Below are 21,506 nucleotides of genomic sequence, written 5' to 3'. Positions count from 1 at the left end.
ACCTTATCCTGAAACCTAGATTTATCCCAGCCTTTCCTCTTTCAGCGCCTATCCCCTGCCCCAATCTCCTTTTAATTATACTGTATTTAATTCTCTGGCAGCTCTTTCGTTAAAGGCTCAGAGACGGACAGTTTCTGGCCCAGGGTCTCGGAGTTGATATGTGATTAAACCAAGATTCAATCCCCGCTATGCATGACTCCAAGCCCAGGGTTCTATTTACTGCCCCACAGGTGCCTCGTGGATGCCTACCTCCCATCCCCTGGGATGTGCCTCAGTCCCTCTCCAGAACCCACCATCTGCCAGGGCTGTAGAACCTAGGGCCTGGCACGCTCCACCCCAAGGTCTGTAGAAAAGCAGTAGCACCCCACCCCACCCTGTAGGCCCTCCTTCCTCTCCCTCCACCCCGCCTCCCTGCCTCCTTCTCGTTCAAAAGCAGCCAAGCCAGAAGAGGCCTGCAGACAGCCCTGCGTTCATCTCCAAAAGCTGCTACAAAGAGGGCCATTGAGAGACTCCCAAGATGAAAGGCTTCCTCTTCCTCCTATTCACCGTCAGCCTCTTGATTATGATTCAGGTAAGAGCAGCACCCCAGAGCCCCCGGCACCATCACCCAGGACTCCCCAGATCTGCCCGGCATGGGGGAGAAGGCATGCAGGCTCCTGGGCACCCAGCCTTCTTCCACGGGAGCAGAGGCTCCAGCAGGGGAACCATGGGCTCAGGGGGCCTGACTCCCAGCCTTCCAATCCTTCTGGTTGGGAGCAGCCCGTTTGAGGGCTGCCCCTGAGCAGGACTGTCTTCTGTACCCGAGGCTGGGGAGCACTTACAGGGTGCCAGGCATACTGAGGCACCCAAGGGGTGCTATGGAATAACAGGGGATTAAGAGGCTTGGGAGGACGGCCCTAAGAGAGGATGGCATCAACCCACAGGGAACCTGGGGAAATGGTTCTATGGGAGGGGGCCGGGAAATGTTCAAATGGAGCCTGATCCGGTTCTGGAGGTGGCAGGAAACCCCCCGGGAGAGGAGCCCGCGCGTTCGGCAATGCTAAGATAGAAATCTCCCACTCCGGAAACAGGTAGAGGCTCGAGACCAACTGCTATTCCAAGAGGCAGCTTGGCGGCATCTCACACGTTAGTCGGTGCGGGGCATGGGAACCATCCAGTTTTCGATCAGGAACAGCCTGATCAAGCGTCGAGAACAGCTTAATCTCCATGAGGGGCAGTTCTGGTTGCAGCCTGATCAAGCATTGAGAACAGCTTGATCACCATCTGCTACCTCCTCAGGGGAGAAGCCACACCCTCCCCACCCACCTACACTTTGCCAGGTGCCTTCTCGCCAGCCCTGTCTCATGTGACCCCCATGACTGTGACGGGCTCTTCTCCCCATTCGCACGATGAAGAAACTGAGGTTCAGGGAGGCTCAGGCCCTGGACGGTCAAGGGCTGGGGGCACAGGCTCCCCTATCTCCTACATGCTGGAGGAGCTGGTGGTCTGGTGGACGTGAAAGGAAGGTTCTGTGGGACGTGGACCAGTAACCGCCTCTGACCCTGCCTGTGTTGAGGCAGGAAGCAGCCAACCATCCTCACAGGACCTTGTGGTAGAAGTTGTGGTCACTGGGGCAGGGAACTGAGAACTACTTGGGGTGGGGGCACTGTCTCTAAACAACGAACACGAACTTCAACCCCCCATGAGCTTGCCACACTTCTCTTGCAGATACAAACTGGAGTCTTGGGAAACCAGACCACCCCCCAGAAACCCAGGAATGGGGCCCCAGCCCTCGGCAGCCTGGGCGGCGGCAGCACCCTTGTCTTCTTGACTAACATCGTCATCCAGCTCTTCCACCTCAGATGAGGTGACATGCCCCAGCCCAGCCCTAGCCCCGTGCCCCCAGGACAGCTGCCACCATCACTAGCAAGAGAAGCCCCTCCCTGCCCCATCCTTGGGAGGGGCTGATGCTAGAGATGAGCAGGTTGTGGGAACTGACACGTAGAGCCTGGGGGGCCATGGCCGACACAGCGAGACACTGACATGGAGGGGCAAGCACCACCCAGCCGGGGTTCAATAAACTTGTCATGTACTTGGAGTGGGGTCCCGTGTGTGGTCACTGGACGTCACCAGGCCCAAAGAGCCAGGTCTGCAGCAGCACCAAGGGGCCACCTATAGCCCCATCAGCAGGCGAGGTGGCACCAGCGAGCTCGCACCTCACCTGCCTTGCGCCAAAGTCCAAATGCGGAGGCCCTTCCCCTTCGAATCCCCTTGCAGGGACACGACGCAGAACCTGCCATCTTCACCCTCCCTTTAGTTGCATTTGCTTACCTGTCCCTGCGAGTTTGGGAATGATGGTCCCACAGGACCCCACCCCCACCCCCTCCCAGACCCTGGACATCCCCAGTTGCGGAGGCTCAGAGAGCCCCCCACTCCACTGCCTCGGTGTCCTCAGAATGACAGATTCAGAGAGAAGCCCCCCCACCACCACCAGCCTATAGGGGTTCCCAGCCTCACAGCCATCCTCCTGTCTTCAAGTCCCCAACCACTGGGGACTGAAAAAGACGAAGAGGCCACTGTCCATTTCTTCCCTGCCTACCCATGGGCTGGGAAGGCAGGAAGGACAACCCTCCTGGGTGCGGGCTAGTGGAACTGGGAGCTGAAGAGTAGGAAGGGAACTCTGGAGAAGCCCCCAAGGGCCTCGACCATCTGCCTCTTCCTGGAGGGCGTTGGCCAAGGGGACAAGTGTCTACCAGATTGAAAGACTATGTCCTGCCCTCTCTGAGCTGGGTTAGGGACCAAGACCCCCTGTTCTGGCTTCTTGGGGGCCAAACCTTTAGGACTTGAGACCAGAGTTGGGGAAATTGAGAGGAGCCCGGGTGGGCAAGGCCCTTTGAGCTGTGGCTCCCACTTGCCTTTCCCACCCCGCCCACTGAGTCCCCACCGCACTGCACTTCCCAGTTTCCACCCCTGGACTTGTCTGCATCCCTCTGCCACCCTCTAGCCTGGCTGACTCCTTCTCATCCTCCACATCTTAGCTGAGGGTTCCCTCCTTCGAGCAGTGTTCCCTGCCCTGTGCCCCTAAAAGGTTTAGGTTCCTCCCCTGTGCATCCCTCCACTTCCATTCTCACCCAGTCACTGAGTGTATCACTGTTCCCATCGGGATCCTCCACTGGACTCTGAGTGGCTTGAGGGTGGGGACCAAGGGGCTTGGTTCATATTTGTGTCCCCACAGCCCAGTGCCAAACCTGGCTCAGAGCAGGACCTGAGAACACATCATTTGGGGTGACTGCATACAAGACCACACTCAGCGGTTAGCCTGGTCCCACTGTTCCCTCTGTGGCAGACGGGGGCCTTACCTGGGCCCCAGAACTGGAGCTGGGAGGGAAGAAGCCCACCTGAGTGCAGGCAAGTAAGAAGGCAGGTGAACAAATCCTCACTCCCACCCCCAAATACCAAGGCGCACAGAGATGAGGACACCTGGGAGCATATTATAAAAGTTTATGTTACAACAAAAAACCCTATAAAAACATTTCATCCCAGGGAGAGCCTCCAGGGCTGGGGGTTGGGGGGAGGTTCAAAGCACACGGACAGTCCAGATCTGGGACGCCCTGTCCTTGGCCAGCTCCCACAGCACTGCGTGGTCCCGGTCGTAGCCCTTGCCACCTGGGGGAGGGGGTAAGAGATGGGGAGATGGTCAGAGAGAGCTGGGGACTCTGCTGCCTGCAGGGGCCTTCTCCCACACACATGCCCAACTTACCCTTCACATCTAGGATCCGGCCTTCAAACATCTGGCTGCAGATATGGCCTGATTCACTGATGCTCCACGTCTGGCGGGGAAGGCGGCTCTCAGCCCACAGCACTACCTTGGAGCCGGTGCTGGGGGTGCCAATCACCTGCAGGCTCATGGTGGGGGCCACCTGAGGCCCCAGGAGGTCGTCAGGCACTGGCCTTCCCCACAGAGACTCCACCAAACCCAAGACACCATTGACACACCCAGCTTTGAACCCTGGCTTGTATGGACTGTGACTCTGGGCAAATCTCCTAATCCTTCTGAGCACTGGTTTCCTTGGGGACGGCTGTTGTGAGGGTTTAATGTGAGAAACCATAAAGGGGCTGGAAAAATATGAGCTCCTCCAGGAAGTCTTCCATGACTGACTCCTGAAGCACAGGCTTTAGCAGCAGACAAGCTTCCACATACTTACTGGCTATGTGACTTTCAGCCAGTTACTTAACTTCTCTGTGCTCGTTTCCTCACCTATAAAATGGGAAGTATAATAGAACTTGCTCCCTAGTGCCCTCTAGGGATTACATGAGGCATTCACATGAAGAAACCTGCAAGGTGCCTCCCTCCAATGCCACCTTCTCGGGAAGGGCTCCCCTTGTCAGAGCTACTGATACTTCCTATTCTCCTTTCTTATTGTATTTTTCCTCTATTGCATTTTTTAACACCTAAGGTACTAAGATATTTTACTCATGTGTTTCTTTCTCTCCCCACTAGGATGCAAGCTTCAGGAGGGCAGGAGTTGTTTCTGTCTTCTCACTGTTATATTCCCAGCACCTAGAACAGGGCCTGGCACGTAGCAGGTGCTCAGGAAATGCTTGTGGAGTAGATCTATCATTATTAATAGGATCCAAATCTGTCACAGGATATCAGAGCTGAGTGGTCCCTTAGAAGCATCTGGTTCAACGCTCTTGTTTTGCAGACGGGAGACAGGCCCAGAGAAGAGCCCAAAGTGCCCAGGGGTACACAGCCTGCATTCTCCACCTCCACCAGGGTCCTGGTGTTTGTGTATCTCTCTGTCTCTCTGGCCAAAGGCTGGGGCCTGTTCCTGACTGGGAACAGGCTGGGAGTCCCAAAGGTAAGCTTGTGAGGGTCTGGGGCCCTGGTGACCCCGTCCCAGTCCCTAAACTGGTACCTGGTTCTTCAGCAGCCCATCCTCGTAGTACCAGATACAGCTGTCTCCAGCTTGGGGCTCAGAGACCACCACGCGGCCCGCCTTCATGTCCTCCACGTGGTCCGGCACTGCCAGGAATCCCCCCAGGGCCGCATTCCAGAGGTGGAAATAAGCCCGGCGCTGGTGAGTGGGGGGAGCTGAGAGTCAGGGGTCTCTGGGCAGGGATGCTCCCACTTGGGCCCCCAATGCCCTCAACTCTGGACCCTCCAGTATCCCAAGCTCCCAAGCTCTCCCTCCTGCCCCAAACCATCCTCGACCCTGCTTCTAAGTCACCCCTTCTTTCTCACACATATGCCGGGGGCACATGCACAGTGCACATGCACACAGTTCCACATCTGTAGAGAGACACACAGAAACACTGGCAGATACACCCAAGATCCGCATGGTTGTACAAGAGTGCCGCAGATACAAACACATGGATACACATCGAAATGTACGCTCACACTATTTGCTCCCCCAGCCGACTCCATGCCAGGCGCTTATGTTTGCCAAAAGTTTGGATGTGTATAGGAATACAGATGTGCACACACACTTACAGAGAGAAATGCACGCACTACCCGTGCTGAAGAGGTACCACAGCAGGGCGGACACTGGGCTGTCAGACATCAGACCTGGCTCGGCCCCAAATCACCTGGGGGTCTCGGATGGTGGTGACAGTAATAATAGTAATAATAATAATCACGGCTAACGTTTGTTGAGTGCCTAACCATTCAAGCACTGTTCTAAGGGCTTTACATCATTATTATCTTCAATCCTCTAAACACCTCTATCATACACAGCACCCGCATTTTAAAGATGAGGAAACTGAGGCCCATGGAGGTAAAATACTTGTGAAGATTGCAGAGCAAATTCTTGTCCACTTCTCTGGGCCTTTATTTCCCCATCTGTAAACTGTGAAGGTTGGAGATAATCTCCAAGATTCCTTCTAGCAATGATGTTATAAGAGTCTGAAATAGGGACCACACAAGTTTCCTCACACAAAGACACACACTTTCAACGGTGTCACAAGTACAGGCACGTGCAGTCATAAATATACTCTCACAGATGTACAGGGTGAGGGGATGACAAACATCCCCCCACAGATCACCTCCAGAGGACACATGCATACAAGTGATATCACAGACGCAGAAACGCCCTCAGATGGGCACGCGTGTGCGCGCGCACACACACACACCCCCCTCTGTGGCCATGCCTCCACATAAATGCACATGCACATAAATGAGACACATGTCCAGACATGCACTCACAGACATACGGAAACACAAGTACAGACACAGTGTTTCAAAGTGAAGTGTGCTTACCACTGGTGGGTGGTACAGGAGATAATTTTCAGGCTTATGTGGATAAGCCTTATTGTTAAAAATTTAACGGTAATGAATTTATCACAATGTCTATTAAGGAAAAATCATACATACACATCAAACCCATGATCTTATAGACATGACTCCTTAGGGTAGGATAAAGTAAAAAAAAAAAGTGAGTTGGTTTAGAGGAAAATATTAAGGAGACAATGGTTCAGAAGGAATGATGGTGTGACAAAAATTGTGACAAAAGTACACAAAGGCTGAGTCTGGGAAACATGAGAAACGCACAGACAGACAAACAGCCAGACAGACTGGCCCAGACGTGCTCAACCCGACATGCTACCTACCTGCTTGATGGGGTAGAGGGAGCCCACCCTCTGGGTCCCACTGTACGTCAGCCAGTTGGTGATCTCGCAGCTGCCCACCAGCCACTGGCGGCCCCGGAAGTCACTGTGCTGGCACAGCACCCAGCTGGGCCCCGCAAGTGCCGCAGACACAGCGAGGAAGACAGACAGGCAGACAGGCAGGCAGAAGAGGAGTAGCAGCCGTCAGAACATTCTCCACCTCCTCCTCTCTCATGCCCGGACTCCTCTGCCTGGGGTTCAGGTCCCGGAAGGGGGTAGAGAGGGAGGCTGGGAGGGAACTCTGGGGTTTGCAGGGCAGAGGAGGGTCCTGGAGAGCACCTCGGGCTGGGGTCCAAGCCCTGTGACCCTTCCCCCCTCTCCCTCCTGGCGTGGAGGGGAGTGCAGTAGAAGTGGGGGAAGACCTGGAGGCCCCCGACCTCCCTCCCTCCCTCGCAGCCCCTGCATCCCCGCGGCACACTCACAAGCCCCCCTTGATCCGTACAGACAGCACGTGGTTGTTGAAGCCCTCGGCTTGCAGGCTCCGCAGCTCCCCACTGAGCTCGATCTCCTTCCCCTCGAAGCACTCCAGGCCATACAGGAAAATGGATGGCTCTGAAAAGTGCTGCGGCCGGGGGCACAGAGAAGGGGTGAGGCCACGAGAGTCCCCGACTCAGTCCCTCTAGTTCCAGACACCCCAACTCCCAGAATGGTCTTTCAGGTTCTCTTCCCTCCTGAGCTCCACCCCACAGGGCCCCTGACTCCTGGATGCCTCCAGCTGGGTGGCCCCCGGGTTCTCAGATGTAGCATGTGCCAGATAGAAACCTCATTGCCCCTCAAACCTCCTCCCCAGCAAATGGCGCTTCTAAGATGAGTGCCAAGAATAATACTGGTCATTATAGCAGTTCTCATGTATTCAGGGCTTACTACACGCTAGGTTCTGTGCCAAGTGCTTTACCTGATCTTATTATAACTTCTCAACTGCCCTATAAACAGGTGATATTATTATCCCCACTTAGAGGGAAACTGAGGCTAGAGAAGGTAAATCACTTGCTCAAGGCCCTAAGGCCAGGCTTCAGAACCAGGTCTGTTTGTCTTCAGAGCCCAGCATGTAGTTGTACAGAACCTGGCTCTGTCTATTATCAGCTGCGTGACCTGAAGCAAGTCACGTGACCTCTCTGTGCCTCAGTTTTCACGTCAGAAAAAGGGAGAAGATAATAGTTATATGGCTCATAGGGCTGTGGTGAGGATTAAATGCCTTAGTGCATGGGAAGCCTTTTACACACTGCCCGGAGCATGGTACAGCAAACACCAGCTGTTCTGCTTGTGTCACTCCCACTGGCCACCCAGTCCATAACCAAGTCCTACAGACTCCAGGTCCTTCATCAGCCCATGTCACTTCTCTCCACATCTTCCTAGTCCAGCACATCATCATTTGTCCTGGATCACTGTAGCAGCAGCCCCACTGCCTTCCTCCCGCCCACCGTTCCCCCCACGCAGCAAAGCCACCTTGCTGTTCCACTCCTCCCTGCCCAGAATCACCACCTCATCGGTCGCCCCTGCTCCCAGCCCACCCCTGAGTGCTAGTCCTTCCTGGCCCTGTCCCACCTCAGTTTCAGGACACAGCACTCTGAGCTGTAATCTTTCTGGGTTCCTTGAAGGCAGGGCTATGTCTGATATATTGCAGGGCTCCAGGACCTATCTCAGCAAGGGCTCAATAAATCCCTAGTAAGCTGACCTGGCTTTGAAGCCCTGGGGTCAAGGGGACCTGGGGTGGTTCTGAAGACTGGGTTTAAGCCCCAAAGCCCACTCAGCAGGGAGAAGAGGCTCTGTGTGTGGGCTCCCCCAGCAGCAACCCCTGCCTCAGGGGTGCCTGGAACTGGAGCAGGGCACTTACCAGGGGCACCTTCTGGAGAGAGCCCAGGACCGTGGAGGCCAGGCAGCCCATGGCTGTGAGAGTGGGGAACTCGCCCTCAGAGAGAATGTGCTGCTCACCCTCAAAGTTTTTCTCATCAAACAGGATCCAGCTGGGGAAGGAAGGGGAAGAGTGGGGGGATGTGAGTAGATATTTGAGCCCACCCTCTCCTTGGCCTGCCCAGGCCCCCCTGAGATACAGCAGAGTGGATGCAGACTTGACGGGGATCCCCCGGTCCAGGGGAGGCCAAGGATAAATGGGCATTGCAGCAGCAGGGACTAAGGTCAGACTTAAAAAAGGACTGAATGAAATCATCCCGCCCTTCGGGGGAAATTTGGCAACATCAAGCAAAACTCCATGCACAATTACTCAGCAATCCCATTTCTCAGAATCTATCCCAAGGGTCAGAATCTAACCCTTCAAAAACATGAAATGACACATACATAAGGCTATTGATTACACACTGTTTGCAGTGGCAGAGTGGGAGCAGCCACATGTCCATCAATTGGGGATTAGTTGAATAAACTAAGAATCTGGAGTGTACCACAGCAGTCAAAAAGAATGAGGAAGAGTTCTTAAAGGGATATAAAGTGATATCCAAACTGTTAAGTAAAAAAATCAAGGTGGGGCTTCCCTGGTGGTGCAGTGGGTGAGGGTCCGCCTGCCAGTGTGGGGGACGCGGGTTCGTGCCCCGGTCCGGGAGGATCCCACGTGCCGCGGAGTGGCTGGGCCCGTGGGTCGTGGCCACTGAGCTTGTGCATCCGGAGCCTGTGCTCTGCAGCGGGAGAGGCCACAGTGGTGAGAGGCCCACATACCGCAAAAAAAAAAAAAAAATCAAGGTGCATAACAGTGTTTACAGTATGCTTCCTTTTAAAAAAATTGAGATATAATTCACAAACCATAAAATTCACTCTTTTAAAGTGTACAATTCAGTGGTCTTTAGTATATTTACCAGGTTGTAGTATGCTTCTTTTTGTGTAAGAAAATGGAGGAGGAGGAAAACCAAACATATTTGGTTTCTATAATTATATGTAAATTTATGAGTGCATATTCGCTCATATCTTCAAAAAGAAACAATGGATGAATAAACTAAACACACACACACACACACACATACACACACACACACGCACAAAAGATTACCTATAGGGGAAGGGAGTGGAAAAGGTAGCAGGGACAGAGATGAAAGCTATTGTTTTTTTAAGTCTTGACTTTGGAAATATTATGGACTGAATGTTTTTATCTCCCCAGAATTCCAATGTTGAAGTCCTAACCTCCAATGTGATGGTCTTTGGGAGGTAATTAGGTTTAGATGAGATCAAAAGGTTAGAGACCCCATGATGGGATTAGTGTCCTTATAGGAAGAGGAAGAGATAGGAGCTTTCTTTCTTAGCCATGTGAGGACACAGCAAGGAGGCGGCCATCTGCCAGCCAGGAAGAGAGCCCTCACCAGGGAACCAAATCAACCAACACCTTGATCTTGGACTTCCAGCCTCCAGATCTGTGAGAAAATAAATTCCTGTTGTTTAAGCCACCCAATGTATGATATTTTGTTACAGTAGCTCAAGCTGACTAAGACAGGAACACTACAAATATTTTATGTAATTAGAAAACAGAATTAAGTAAAAATGAGAAGTATTCATAAAAATTAAAATAAACAAAATAAATGAACCTAACTGTGTATCAGGTTGGTGGCATAACTGCACAGAAAAAAAGTATTATTTCAAATGTCTTAAAAACACAATAGTTTGAACTGTACATACCTAATGGGATGTAGGTGAATGTTCTGAGGACAAAAAGAACAACAGAGAGACCTCAAACAGCTTTCACTGGTTTTTACTGTTAGTAGTAATATCAGTATTATAATTTTGAAACACCTAGCGTGCAGATTTTGGTCTCCAAAGAGCATTATGCATTAAAAGCAACCAGGATTCTTTGGGAAATGATTCCCGGTTTGAGGCAAAAAATGTACAAAATGATCCTGGAACATCTTACTGCACCAGAAAAACAAGGAAGTTATAAAAAAAACTATTGGGGTCATATAAAAAATACCCAGGAAGCAATTTGGAGGTGCTCCCATTTGCCAAAGATGAAACAATTTGAGTACACAAAAGAACAAGTGACTCCAAGGGCCTGGAGCATTTCATATACATAAAAAACCCGTGAGTTCATAACAATACTTTAAAAAATCTTCATTGGTCAGCTCTGGAGGTTGCTAGGGCACCAATTCAGAAATTATTCTGAAAATTGATAGAAAGGGGCAAACACTGATTCTTGGGAAAAGATCAAACGGCCTTTTTTGTATAAACTATTTCAGGTAAACAAATAGTTGAAAAGGGAAAGTTCTTCTTTATAGAAGTATTCCAGCCAATATATGTATAGGGAATAACAAAACTTAGAAAATCATTTTGTAACCTCTAAAGAAATAATGGGTCTAGGCAATTATCATCAATGGATGCTAAAAATCTTTAGGTGAAAGGTCAGAGAGGAATCTTATAATGTAGGGATCTTCATATCATTAAAAATGGGACAGCTAGACATGCGCCTCCTGATGTGATGCAGTGGGAAGTATACATACCACCTCTCATAGTCTTCTTGCCAGCAAAACAAAACAAAAAACCCTGGATCTCATCAAGCCTCTAGATCTAACTACCAGTTTACAGGAAGTATGGGGCACAGAGGAACAAAATTAAAACACCACCAGGAAGCAATCAGGTAAATACAGAAGATGGGAAACTTACAGGGCAAATTATTGGGTTCTTTAAACGAGTAAATGGTATAAAATAAAAAGAAGGGAAAGGTACTGTTACACATTATAGATCAAATGGACCACATGCAATGTGTGGACCTTGTCTAGATCCTGAGAAAAACAAACCAATTTCACAAAGGCATTTTTTGAGATAACGGGAGGAATTCGAACATGGACTGGGTATTAGGTAATAATAAATTATTGTTAATTTACACTATACTGTCTACAGTTTTTACATTTTCTACTAAAACTTTATTTTGCTTTGTTTGCTTTAAGATTGAATGATTTGGGATAGAATAGCTAATCTCAAGAAAGCCAAAGGAAGGAAATCATTTGCAACAAAGACCTCTAATTACAGCCTCGATTTCCAAGCTGAGCTAAGTGCTTCTGTGCAGGTGCCCCCCGCCCCCCTCCCGCCCCCGTCTCCCCTTCCCCACTTTCTCACCTGCCGCCGTGGACCCGGCAAGATTGGGGCTGGAAGGAAGGGGGAAGAGAGGTCTGGTCATCCTCAAAGGAGATGTGGTCGCCCAGGAAGTCCGGACCGGAGAAAAGCTGAATCTGGCGGCAGACACGGAAAGAGATGAGAGTGAAGGAGGGTGATGGAGTGGGACAGAGAGAATGGAGAAGTGGGGGAGAGATTTGAAATGAGGGAAGAGGAGACATAGGCCCCCCCACCAGCTCCTTACCTTTGAGACAAAGTGCAGACTGTGCTCCCCGACCTGAAAGGAGGGACCGAAGTTTCGAGATTTAAGGGGTGTGCTAGCCCCCAGCCTCAATTCCTCTGGTTTCAGTATTCCCGACCCTTTCCGCAGGTCCCTCACCCTCCAGGTCCGTATTAGCCCCGCCCCTTCCAGGAGGCCCCGCCCCCAGGAGCTCCAAGCCCTGTTGTTCCAGTCCCGCCCACCGCTGCTGGGGAACGCCAAGCCCCTCCCCTCTAAGAGGCCCCGCTCCTGCGGCGGGCACACACCTGCAGGACCGGCTGCAGAGAGGCGAGGGCGCTGTTGCTTGCGCCCCAGTCGTCGCAGTTGCGGTACACGCCTTTCTCCAGCACGTACTGCTCCCCGGAGAAACCCACTTCCTCATAGGCCACCCACCTGCAGGAAGGGCGGGGCGCGGGTCAGCGTGGAGGAGCCAGTACCTCTGCTGGAACCGCCCCCGGCCGGCCCAGCTCCCGGAGCTTCCGTCACTCACACGCCGCTGAGCACGTGGATGGCCTGCGTTCTGGGGCCGTGTCCCGCCAGCTGCACATCCGGCAATGCCTCGCTCACCTCCACGCCATGCCCCTCAAAGTCCATGGCCTCAAACAGCACCACCTCCGGGTCCCCGAAGTCCTGGGCCCCAGGGACAGTCAGGTTGCTCCCGCCCACCGACGGAAACCCCTGGGAGTGCCCAGACCCCAAGGACGCAGTCCACCAAGGGACTTTGCGGTGAGGTGATCAGTGTGGGCTCGGGAAAGGCATTAGGAGGGAGAGAGGCTAGACCTCAGGGAACACTTCCAGGTGCTCTCGAGAACAGGGAGAGGAGGCGCAAATTCTTCCCTCAACAGATTGTGCTGGGGTAAGTATGGCTGCGGCCAGAGGCAGAGGGATGTCCCAGTTGCTCTTGCTTACCGTCCGGATGACTCGCAGGGAGGTCAGCGCCTTGTTATAGCCTCCCCAATGTGACCAATCAGCGTATTTTCCCTCCTCCAGCAGATACTGGTGACCCCGGAAACCCTCCTTCTCGTAGCCCACCCAGCTGGGGGAAGGGGGAGGCAGACAAACAGACTCAGTTACAGGAAGCCCATGGATGTGTAAGAGAGCTGACCCCACCCCTAGGCAGACCAGGTCACTTCCCATCCCGGAGGGTAGAGGCTAGTGGGGAGGATGAGGTAGAAGGAAGGGTCCTGAGTCCTCACCAGCCCCCAAGAACTTGCAGGGACCCCACAGAGGCCAAGCTGGGGCTCTGGCCGTCCTCTGGCTGCTGCAGGTTGTAGATGTCTCGGCTCACTTCCCAGCTCTGGCCCTGAAAGCCTGGGGCCTCATACACTACAGCCTGCGGGGGAGAGGGGCTGTGTGAGGTTGGTGGGGAGTGATCTGGACCCAGACCCACCCAGCCACCCCAGGATGACTCTACCCAGCATCAACCCAGAGCTAAGCCCTCCCACTCCCTCACTGAGCCCCAAGCCCTTACCTAACTCCTGTCTCTTCTCTGACCTCTGACCTGGTCCTTACACATCAAAAGCCAGTTCCCAGTTAGCCCATCGGGTTTCCACCCCGCCCCTCCCCAGCCCAGCCTCTAGCCCCCAGCTCCCACCTCTCCCACCTTCTAGTCCAGGCCGTGATAGCCACACACATACAAACACCCCACCCAAAGGTCCTCTTTGACCCTGAGGCCCAGATGCCTACCTTGGGCTCCCCTGGCTTCTCCACACTTGGGCATCCCTGCAGAGGAGACAGAGCTGAGACACCAGCCCAGAGGTGCGGGAAGACAGATGGGGCTGGTGACCTAGGGTTTACTTGTTCCTGGAGCCCCTAAAAATGGCCAACCCCATGTCCTCCCTCTCCCCCAACCCTTGGACGAATCCTCCCTCTCCTCCAATCCCATTCCCAATAGGAGCTCCCAGGCCCAGCCTCTTCACCCAGACTACAGGACAAGCCTGTTTGGGACCACCTGCTCCTTACCAATCTCATGGGCTTCAGGGAGCCCACACTGGGATCTGATGCACCCCAGGCCTCTGGGGTGGGGTACTCTCCAGGCTCCAGGATGCAGGGAGTGTCTTCAAAGAAGGGCTTGGGGTATAGAAGCCACCTGAGGGGAGGCAGAGAGGCAGCTGCACCCCAGACTCCTGGGAACACAGATTAGTGGATGGGGTGGAAGGGGTAGAGGGGGGAAAGAAGTTTTGGGGGAGAGGCCCCCATCAAGGGGACTCTGGAGGACATTTCAGGCCCCCATAATTTCCTGCAGCAGCCACTCCATTGATCTCCCCTCCTCCGACCTGGCCCTCTCTAATTGCACACAGCGGCTGAGAGTTCTTTCCAGCAGCCGGACCTGCTTAAAAACTCCTGGTAATTCCCCATTAGCCTCACAATACAGTCCAGCTACACAAAGAGGCCTTTTGTCCTGTCCCCCTGCCTTCCTCCTGGACCTCACGTCTCCCCACTTGCTGCTTTCTTTGGCCAGAGTGAACTTTCAAAGTCAGTCTCTCACTTCTGGGCCTTTGCAGGTGCTAGTATACTCTTTTCCCCATTCATTCAATTAACAAATATTTAGGGGCATCTACCCCATGCCAGGCCCTGTTTCAGGCATCAGAGATACAGTAGTGAACAAAACATACAAAGTCCCTGCCCTCATGGAGCTTAGATTCTTCTGGGGCTGACTCGTCCCAGCTGAGGAGTCTCCTCCTCCAGGAAGGCTTCTCTGACCTCAGGCCGGTTTGGTGCTGTTCTGTACTCCCACAGCCCCGTGTCTCTCCATCCTGGAACTCTGGATTGCCACTGTCTGCTTGCTTGCCTGGCCCCACCAGTAGACTGAGCACTTCTTGAGGGCAGGAACCATGTCCTATCACCTCTGTGTCCCCAGCATCCAACACAGTGAATGTTAAATGTAGGGTTCCCAGAACAGCCCAGACTCACAGTCCTGCGGAGACAGTGACAGATGCCACCTGCAGAGGCCTCTCCAGGCCCTGGGGGTCCTCCAAGGCCTTGCTTAGCTTCACTTGCTCCCCCTTGAGGCCCTCCTCAGAGTACAGGCTGATCTCTGGGGTAATGTAGTCCTACGGAAGGAAAGGGGTGCAAAAGTGAAGTATAAAACAACAGTCCTCAGAGACCAGCCACACCCACACCTTCTTCCCAAGTCTGTCCAGCTGGGGACTTCTCCCCAGAAGCCAGAAATGACTAGAGTGTTCTCTGAAGGTCAGCCAGACAAGCCTGGGACCAAAGCCCTCACTGGTCCCGCATTGGCCCTTTGGGACCTGAGGCCAAAATTCCCAGTAGGAGCCTGCCAAGTGCCATGCCCTTTGCCTTGAAAGGCAATGGTGGCGGGAGGGGCGGGATAGACAGCCACTTCCTGAGGTCTCACTTTGACCCTTCTTTTGTATACAATTCCAGACTGCATACAAATCTCTATGCCTGTCCAGACTGGCCTCCTTAACCCAGGAAGCTGCACCTCATCCCAGGAAGCTGCAGGTCCTCTCAGCATTCTGGGTGTTTCTTCCTCACTAGGGCCATTTTCATTCACTCACTCCATCAAATGTTTATGAAGCACCTACTGGGTGCAAGGCATATATATAAGGGGCTGTCCTACTCCTTCTCATTTGGTCTTCCCAACGAGAGTTATTACGCGCCATTCGCAGGCTAGGAAAGTGAGGCTCAGTGAAGTTAAGTGGGCCGCCCCAGGGCACACAGCCTGTAAGTAGCAAGACCAAAAACAGAGCACTGCAGTTTTTCTTCACCGTTGCAACCCAGCACGTCCCAGGTGCCTGATACACACTAGGCACCCAATCAGTGCTGAATGAATCAAAGGAACCCAGGTCCACTGGACTTCAAAGCCCTTGTTTTTCTCTTGTACCTCATTACCTCCCACGTGAAGATGACTTTATTGTGAGAAGCCCACAGTAAATTGTCCACAAATATTTGTGTGTTTCTGGAGAGGCTCTGAAAATTCTTGTCCCCTCCTTTGTGTGGCTGGGCCACTGCCCTAGTTAAGATTCTCATCCTCTCTTACCGGGAGGATTTCAACAGCTCTGAACTCAGGGTTATTTGTCCTTCCATTAAAAACAACAACAAAAAAAACAAATTAAAAAAAAAAAACCAAAACGTCGGCTAGGCCCTGCTTTTAGATCTTTGTGTTCTCATCTGGGTCTCCCTAGTGGCCAGGACGGCTTTGTCAAGCTTAATTTTAGCAGTTTGTAAATTTGTGTTATGAAAACAATATTATTTTTCCCCACTTTACAGATGTGTAACTATAATAAGACTATGTCTTTTCAAACCACATACCCCTCCCTCAAAATTCAGAGGCTCCCCTTGGCTGGAAATCACAGCCCTTCCTGGTCTTCCTGTCTCCAGAATCCCTGTCTTTTCTCCTCCTGGCAACCAGAGGGATGTTTCTAAATCTCTAATCTGTTTATATGGCTTTTCTGCTTCAAACCCAGCCCTCATACCCTAGCTTGACCGTGAGTCCTACAGGGCAGAGAGCAGATCTCCCAACCTACTCATTGCCTGGCGCGGTGCCGGGCACACAGCTGACATGAAAGAGCATCTGTGAGCACATGAATCAACATACATCCATGGCACCTTGGTTCTGGCCATGGGCTTGAAAGCTTGGGCCCGGGGTGGGGAGGTGAGTGCTCACCCCTACCCATTTCTGTTGCTCTAACTGAATCCTTCTCCAGCACTAGCTGGAGCTACTGGAGCTTGGCCTCTGCCTGGCCCCTGCCTCCCCAAGCCAGGCTGAGCACACCCAGAATCCTTTTCTTCCCCACTGGCTCCGAGGTCGGGACTTTACAGGGGAGAACATGATAAACCCTGTCCAGGCACCGATCCCATATGATCTCTCCCAGAAATTCCAACTCTAGGTACCTGAGGCTGTCTCCCTCCTCAGGGCCTGGGGCTTAGGGTAGATGGGCAAAACCTGGTCCCCCACACCCAGCCACTCACCCGGACAACCCTCCTCAGGGAGCCAATGCCTTGGGTACTCCATGCTGGCCCCAGAGCTCCAAGTTCCACATCTCCTTCAGGCAGGACCAGCTTCTGGCCCCGGAATGCCGGCTCTTCGTATAGCACCCAGCTGCGGGCACAAAGACCTAGGGTCACTGAGTGGGGAGACGATGTACCCACGAGACAGGGTCTCTGGGTAGCTGAGGGGGTTTCTGCCAGGCACTTCTCACTGGGCACTTCCCACTGCCCTCACATCCCCCAGGTTCACACGCAGGACCCCGCCAGGAACTCCGGACTCACCAGCCTCGTACCACCCGTATGGAAGCCACGCGGGCCCAGCCGGAAGCATCAGCAGTGTCTTCCCAAACCTCCCTGCTGCTGCCTTGGCAGCCAGGCTCCGAGAAGAGCGTCATCTGGAAGGCACAGAGGGGGTCCTCAGGCCCTGTCCACAGATCCCCCACCTCCTGCTGCCCCACCCATTTGCCCCCCACTCCCTACCTTTCCAGGCCTGGTGTTCAGTTTGCCCTGGGTCTTCAATGCTGAGCTCTGGAATGGAGAGCGGTGATAGATCTTATGGGGTTGCCTCCTTACTGTCTCCCCCAACCTGCCATTCCAGGAACCCCACATCCTCTCTATGGCCCTCCACCCCCAAAGAGCTGGCCCACAAAGGATGCTACACTTGCTCCCAACCCCCAGGTGCCTTCATCACTCTGTCCCTGGAAGCTGTCCCCTTCCCCAGCTTCCAAGATATCAAGCCCTTTGGAATCTACAGTGCAAATCTGCTGTTTGGATAGGGAGACGGAGGCCCAGAGAAATGTGGTCACACTGAACTAGACCTCAGACCCATGCCCCTGGCCCCTGGAGACTCTGCCCCCAGTATCATGGTCTTCACACCATCCAAACCCTGGCCCAGATGAGGCCAGGCCCCCTCCATTGCCCACCCAAGGCCTCACTTACCCACCCCTCCGGGGACTGGGCACATGCGGGCTTCTCTGGAGGTGGCCTTTCCCTGTAGAGCAGGGGCAGCTGTCCTGGCACCTTCTTGAGCCCTGGTGCCCTGTGGGATGGTAGAGCAGGTGGTTTTGTGTCCAGTGGTTCCAAAGTGGGGGCCTCCTTGAGGGCAGGCACCAGGCCCCCAAAGAGAAGGCTGCCTCCAAGACGGGAAGTGGGCCGGCTGCCTGCCTGCCACTCTGGCCCGACTTCTGGGTGGGCGTCCTTGGCACTTGCTGTGTGCTTCTTCATCATCTCCAGAAGAGAGCAAGAGACCTGGGGGGGTCGGGCAGGGTGGGAGTCCCAGGAGGGGCCGGACCTGGCTTTCTCCTGCCTGCGCTGGAGATTTTCACTGTCGCTCAGGTAGGGGTTCTGTGGTTCCTCCTCCTCCTCCTCTCCCTTTTCCTCTTCATTTGCTTCCAGTGCGGGCACCCCCTGGGGGCTGGGTCCCAGCACCCACGGCCCAGGCTGGTCCTCCTCGATGGCAGGCAGCGTGGCGTATATGGCCAGGGAGGAGGAGCGGGGGGATCGTGGCAGCCGGTGAGTGCGGAGGATCTCGGGGGGCTCCATACTCCGCAGGGTGTCCAGGAAAATCTCCAGGTCAGCGGTCAGGGCCACCTCCTCCTCCTCCCTTGATGGCTCCGGGAACGTCTTGCCCTCGGTGGAGTCAGGGACAAGCTGGGACTCCAGGCTGGCCTCTGCTCCTATCAGCCTTGGGGCAGGGGGGCCTCCTGGGCTGAGGGATACCTTGCCCCCTGAGGAGGAGGGGGCAATGAAAGCAGTAGGGCCCTGGACAACTGCTTTCTGGGTGGAATATGGGACAGTAGAAGCACCAGGGCCCTGGACAACCTCTTTTTGGGTAGGAGATGAGATGGGGCTCTCCTCAGATTCCTGAACCTCCCCTTCCTCTTTCGGGGGTGGGACAGCAGGAGCTGTCAGGCCTTGACCAGCCTCCTCCTTGGTGAGAGGAAGGGCAAGGCTGCCTTCAGTACTCTGGACAACCTCTCTTTGGGTGCTAGGGCTGCCTTCTGGGGCCTGGGCAACCTTGGTTGCTTTAGGGGATGAGTCAGCAGGAACCCCAGGGCTCTGCACTACCTCTTTCTGGGTAAGGGAGAAGACAGGGACATTTTCAGAGTCCTGAACAACATTATTCCTTGGGGAGGATGGAGCAGAAAGACCTCCTGGGCTGGTGACAGCCTTCCTTCTTGTAGAGGATGGAGCAAGAGATTGTCCAGGGACTATAAGAACCTCAGGCTTCACCGTGGGCAGGCTGGTGGCAGCAGGGGGATCTGGATGCCCTTCCCTTTCGACGGAGGGCCAGGCCTGGGGTCCCCTGGGCTCGAGAGTCAGCTGGGCCCTAGCATGAGTAGGTACTTCTGGCTGCTCTGGGGGGTGACCTAGGCCCAGGGAGGGGGTTTGGGTCTGGAGTCTGGGAGAAGAGGGTACTGGTGTGTGACCCTGAGAGGTCTGGAGAGGGAGCTGGGTGGGGCTGGACGCTCTCTGCACGCTTGGGACCTCATGGACCCTGGCATCTGGGGCTTTGTCCTGGTCTCGGTCCGGGTGGGTTGCAGGGACATCCTGGTTCTGAGGCGGGTGGGCGTAGTCCGGGAAGCCTGCGGGAGCCAGGACAGATCCGTCCTCTGGCTCTGCTGTCCCCGTCTCAGGCGGCTGCCCCGGGGCTGCACCCTCTGTGCTGCCCAGACCTGGACTCCTTGTCACAGCAGCCAGGGGCCTGGGAAGCCGGCTGGCGGGTGGGCTCCACCCAGCAGGCACAAGGCTACTTAGCAGCTCCAGGGCCTGGCTGCGGCTGGGTGAGTCCTCGGCTCGGGGGCTCACCACCGCTGCCTGCACCACGCGGGCAGCATTGCGGCCCCTGGGCAGGGCCTTGCTCGGGAGCGTTGGCCCCACAGAGTTCGTCACAGAGCTGTTCACCTGTCGGTGCACGTGTCCTCCCACCACCATGGTAGCCCGCACAGTGCGTGTCACCTGCCGTTCCTCGAGGCTCCGGGAGCTCCCGCCGGTGAGACTCACACCCGGGCTGGGCCTGGGCTCATGGGGCCCATGCACCGGCGCCAAAAACTCAGTCTTGGCCGTGGCTCCTGGGCTCAGTGGCTCAGTCCTGGGGTCCTGGGGACTGCCATCACCCTGGTCCACAGCCTCCTTTGGCCTTCCCACTGGCCTTTTCTCCTTGGGGGGCAGCGTGTACTTTTTGGAAAAGATGGGCCCATGGCTCTGGAGGCTTTTGGAGCCAACCCCGTCCCCGGGACCCCGGTGATTCATAGTCTCTTCTTCCAGCGCAGCAAAGCCATTGACTTCCTCCCGACGGTGGCCATACTCAGACATCTCCTCCTGGCGGACTTCCAGCTGGGGCCCTGATACCAGGGACACCTTGTGAAAACGGTGTTTGCTCTCTTCCTGGGCAGGGGGCCGCTGCCGCCATGTCAGTGTGGTACTCACCACTCGGGCCTTGGCCCGAGCTGGGGGCCCACTGGCCTCCTCCTTGTTGGGCCCCAGCAACGGATCCTGAGGTGTCCTTGGCTCACTGTGGTCCAGCTCACTGCAGAGGGTGCCGGGAAGAGGAGAGACAGGGTCGGGCGTGGTCAGGGTGGCTGTCTGCAGTGCAGAATCACTCCCCCTGCCAAGGTCAGGCTGAGTAACCGCAGGCAAATCATGTGAGCTTTGGAGCCTTTGTTTCTTCATCTGTAAACCGGGCACGATACTCTCAGATCTCCCACCCCTCTCCCTACTTTCAGGTGTTCTCCTTTGCCAGGGTCCTTCAAGGGGTGAAGCTAAGGGCTAAGCCTAGAAGGAGAGAGAAGGGAGAGAGCAGAAAGGCATATGGGTCTGACCCACTGGTCTGTGGATGGGGCTGGGACTCTGCCCAAGGAGCCCTGGGGCTAGTCCTCCAGGAGCTGAAAACTAGAAAACCGAAAAACTGAGAATTAGGCAAGTGACGTCTGACCGTGTTTCTGATCACTATAAAGGAAGGTAGGTAAGGAAAGGTAAGGAAGGAAAGGAAGGAAGGTAAGGAAAGACAGCTTTGGCCTCCAGCAAAGTTGGGTTCCCCCTGGCCCTGTCACTCACTAGCAGGATGACCTTGGGCAGCCACTTCTCTCCGGCAAGCTTCAGGGCCCCCAGCCACAAAACTGGAATAACAAGAGTATGTGCTGGGTTCACAGGGTTATTGTCAGCATCCAGTAAGAGAGAAAGAATAAAAACTCACTCTATGAGAAAAACAGATATCGTATATTAACGCATATATGTGGAATCTAGAAAAATGGTACAGATGAACCTATTTGCAGGGCAAGAATAGAGACACAGACGTAGAGAACGGACGTGTGGACACGGTGGAGGGGGGAAGGGGAAGTGGGATGAATTGGGAGATTGGGATTGACATATATACACTGCCGAGTGTAAAATAGATAGCTAGTGGGAAACTGCTATATAGCACAGGGAGCTCAGCTCAGTGCTCTGTGGTGACCTAGATGGGTGGGATGGCAGGGACGGAGGTCTAAGAAGGAGGGGATATATGTATACATATAGCTGATTCACTTTGTTGTACAGCAGAAACTGTCACAACATTGTAAAGCAACTATACCCCAATTAAAATTTTAAAAAAAGAAATGGATGTTAA

General features: G+C 54.1%; 2 protein-coding genes across 2 annotated transcripts; one reads left to right on the top strand and one right to left on the bottom strand.

The window, feature by feature from the left end:
* The first annotated feature begins 435 nt into the window (after positions 1-435).
* On the top strand, positions 436-2,077 carry CD52 (CD52 molecule). Its single transcript, XM_082665540.1, has 2 exons — positions 436-571; positions 1,708-2,077. Exons 1-2 carry the CDS (start codon positions 518-520, stop codon positions 1,843-1,845), a joined length of 192 nt encoding a protein of 63 aa, XP_082521666.1. The 5' UTR covers positions 436-517; the 3' UTR covers positions 1,846-2,077.
* Positions 2,078-3,471: 1,394 nt separating this feature from the next.
* Positions 3,472-20,572, bottom strand: CRYBG2 (crystallin beta-gamma domain containing 2; the record flags this gene model as incomplete). Its single annotated transcript, XM_082668554.1, has 19 exons — positions 3,472-3,645; positions 3,740-3,899; positions 4,899-5,057; positions 6,589-6,712; positions 7,068-7,207; positions 8,480-8,609; positions 11,692-11,804; positions 11,933-11,965; positions 12,214-12,340; positions 12,438-12,577; positions 12,857-12,983; positions 13,144-13,280; positions 13,634-13,669; positions 13,910-14,036; positions 14,861-15,000; positions 16,883-17,012; positions 17,183-17,295; positions 17,381-17,428; positions 17,840-20,572. The coding sequence occupies 19 exons, from the start codon at positions 20,570-20,572 to the stop codon at positions 3,557-3,559; spliced, it is 4,806 nt and encodes a 1,601-aa protein (XP_082524680.1). The 3' UTR covers positions 3,472-3,556.
* Positions 20,573-21,506: the final 934 nt, after the last annotated feature.

This window comes from Grampus griseus, assembly GCF_964374135.1.
Source record: "Grampus griseus genome assembly, chromosome: 1".
NCBI classification, from domain to species: Eukaryota; Metazoa; Chordata; class Mammalia; order Artiodactyla; family Delphinidae; genus Grampus; species Grampus griseus.
This window is presented reverse-complemented; position numbering and strand designations above follow the sequence as displayed.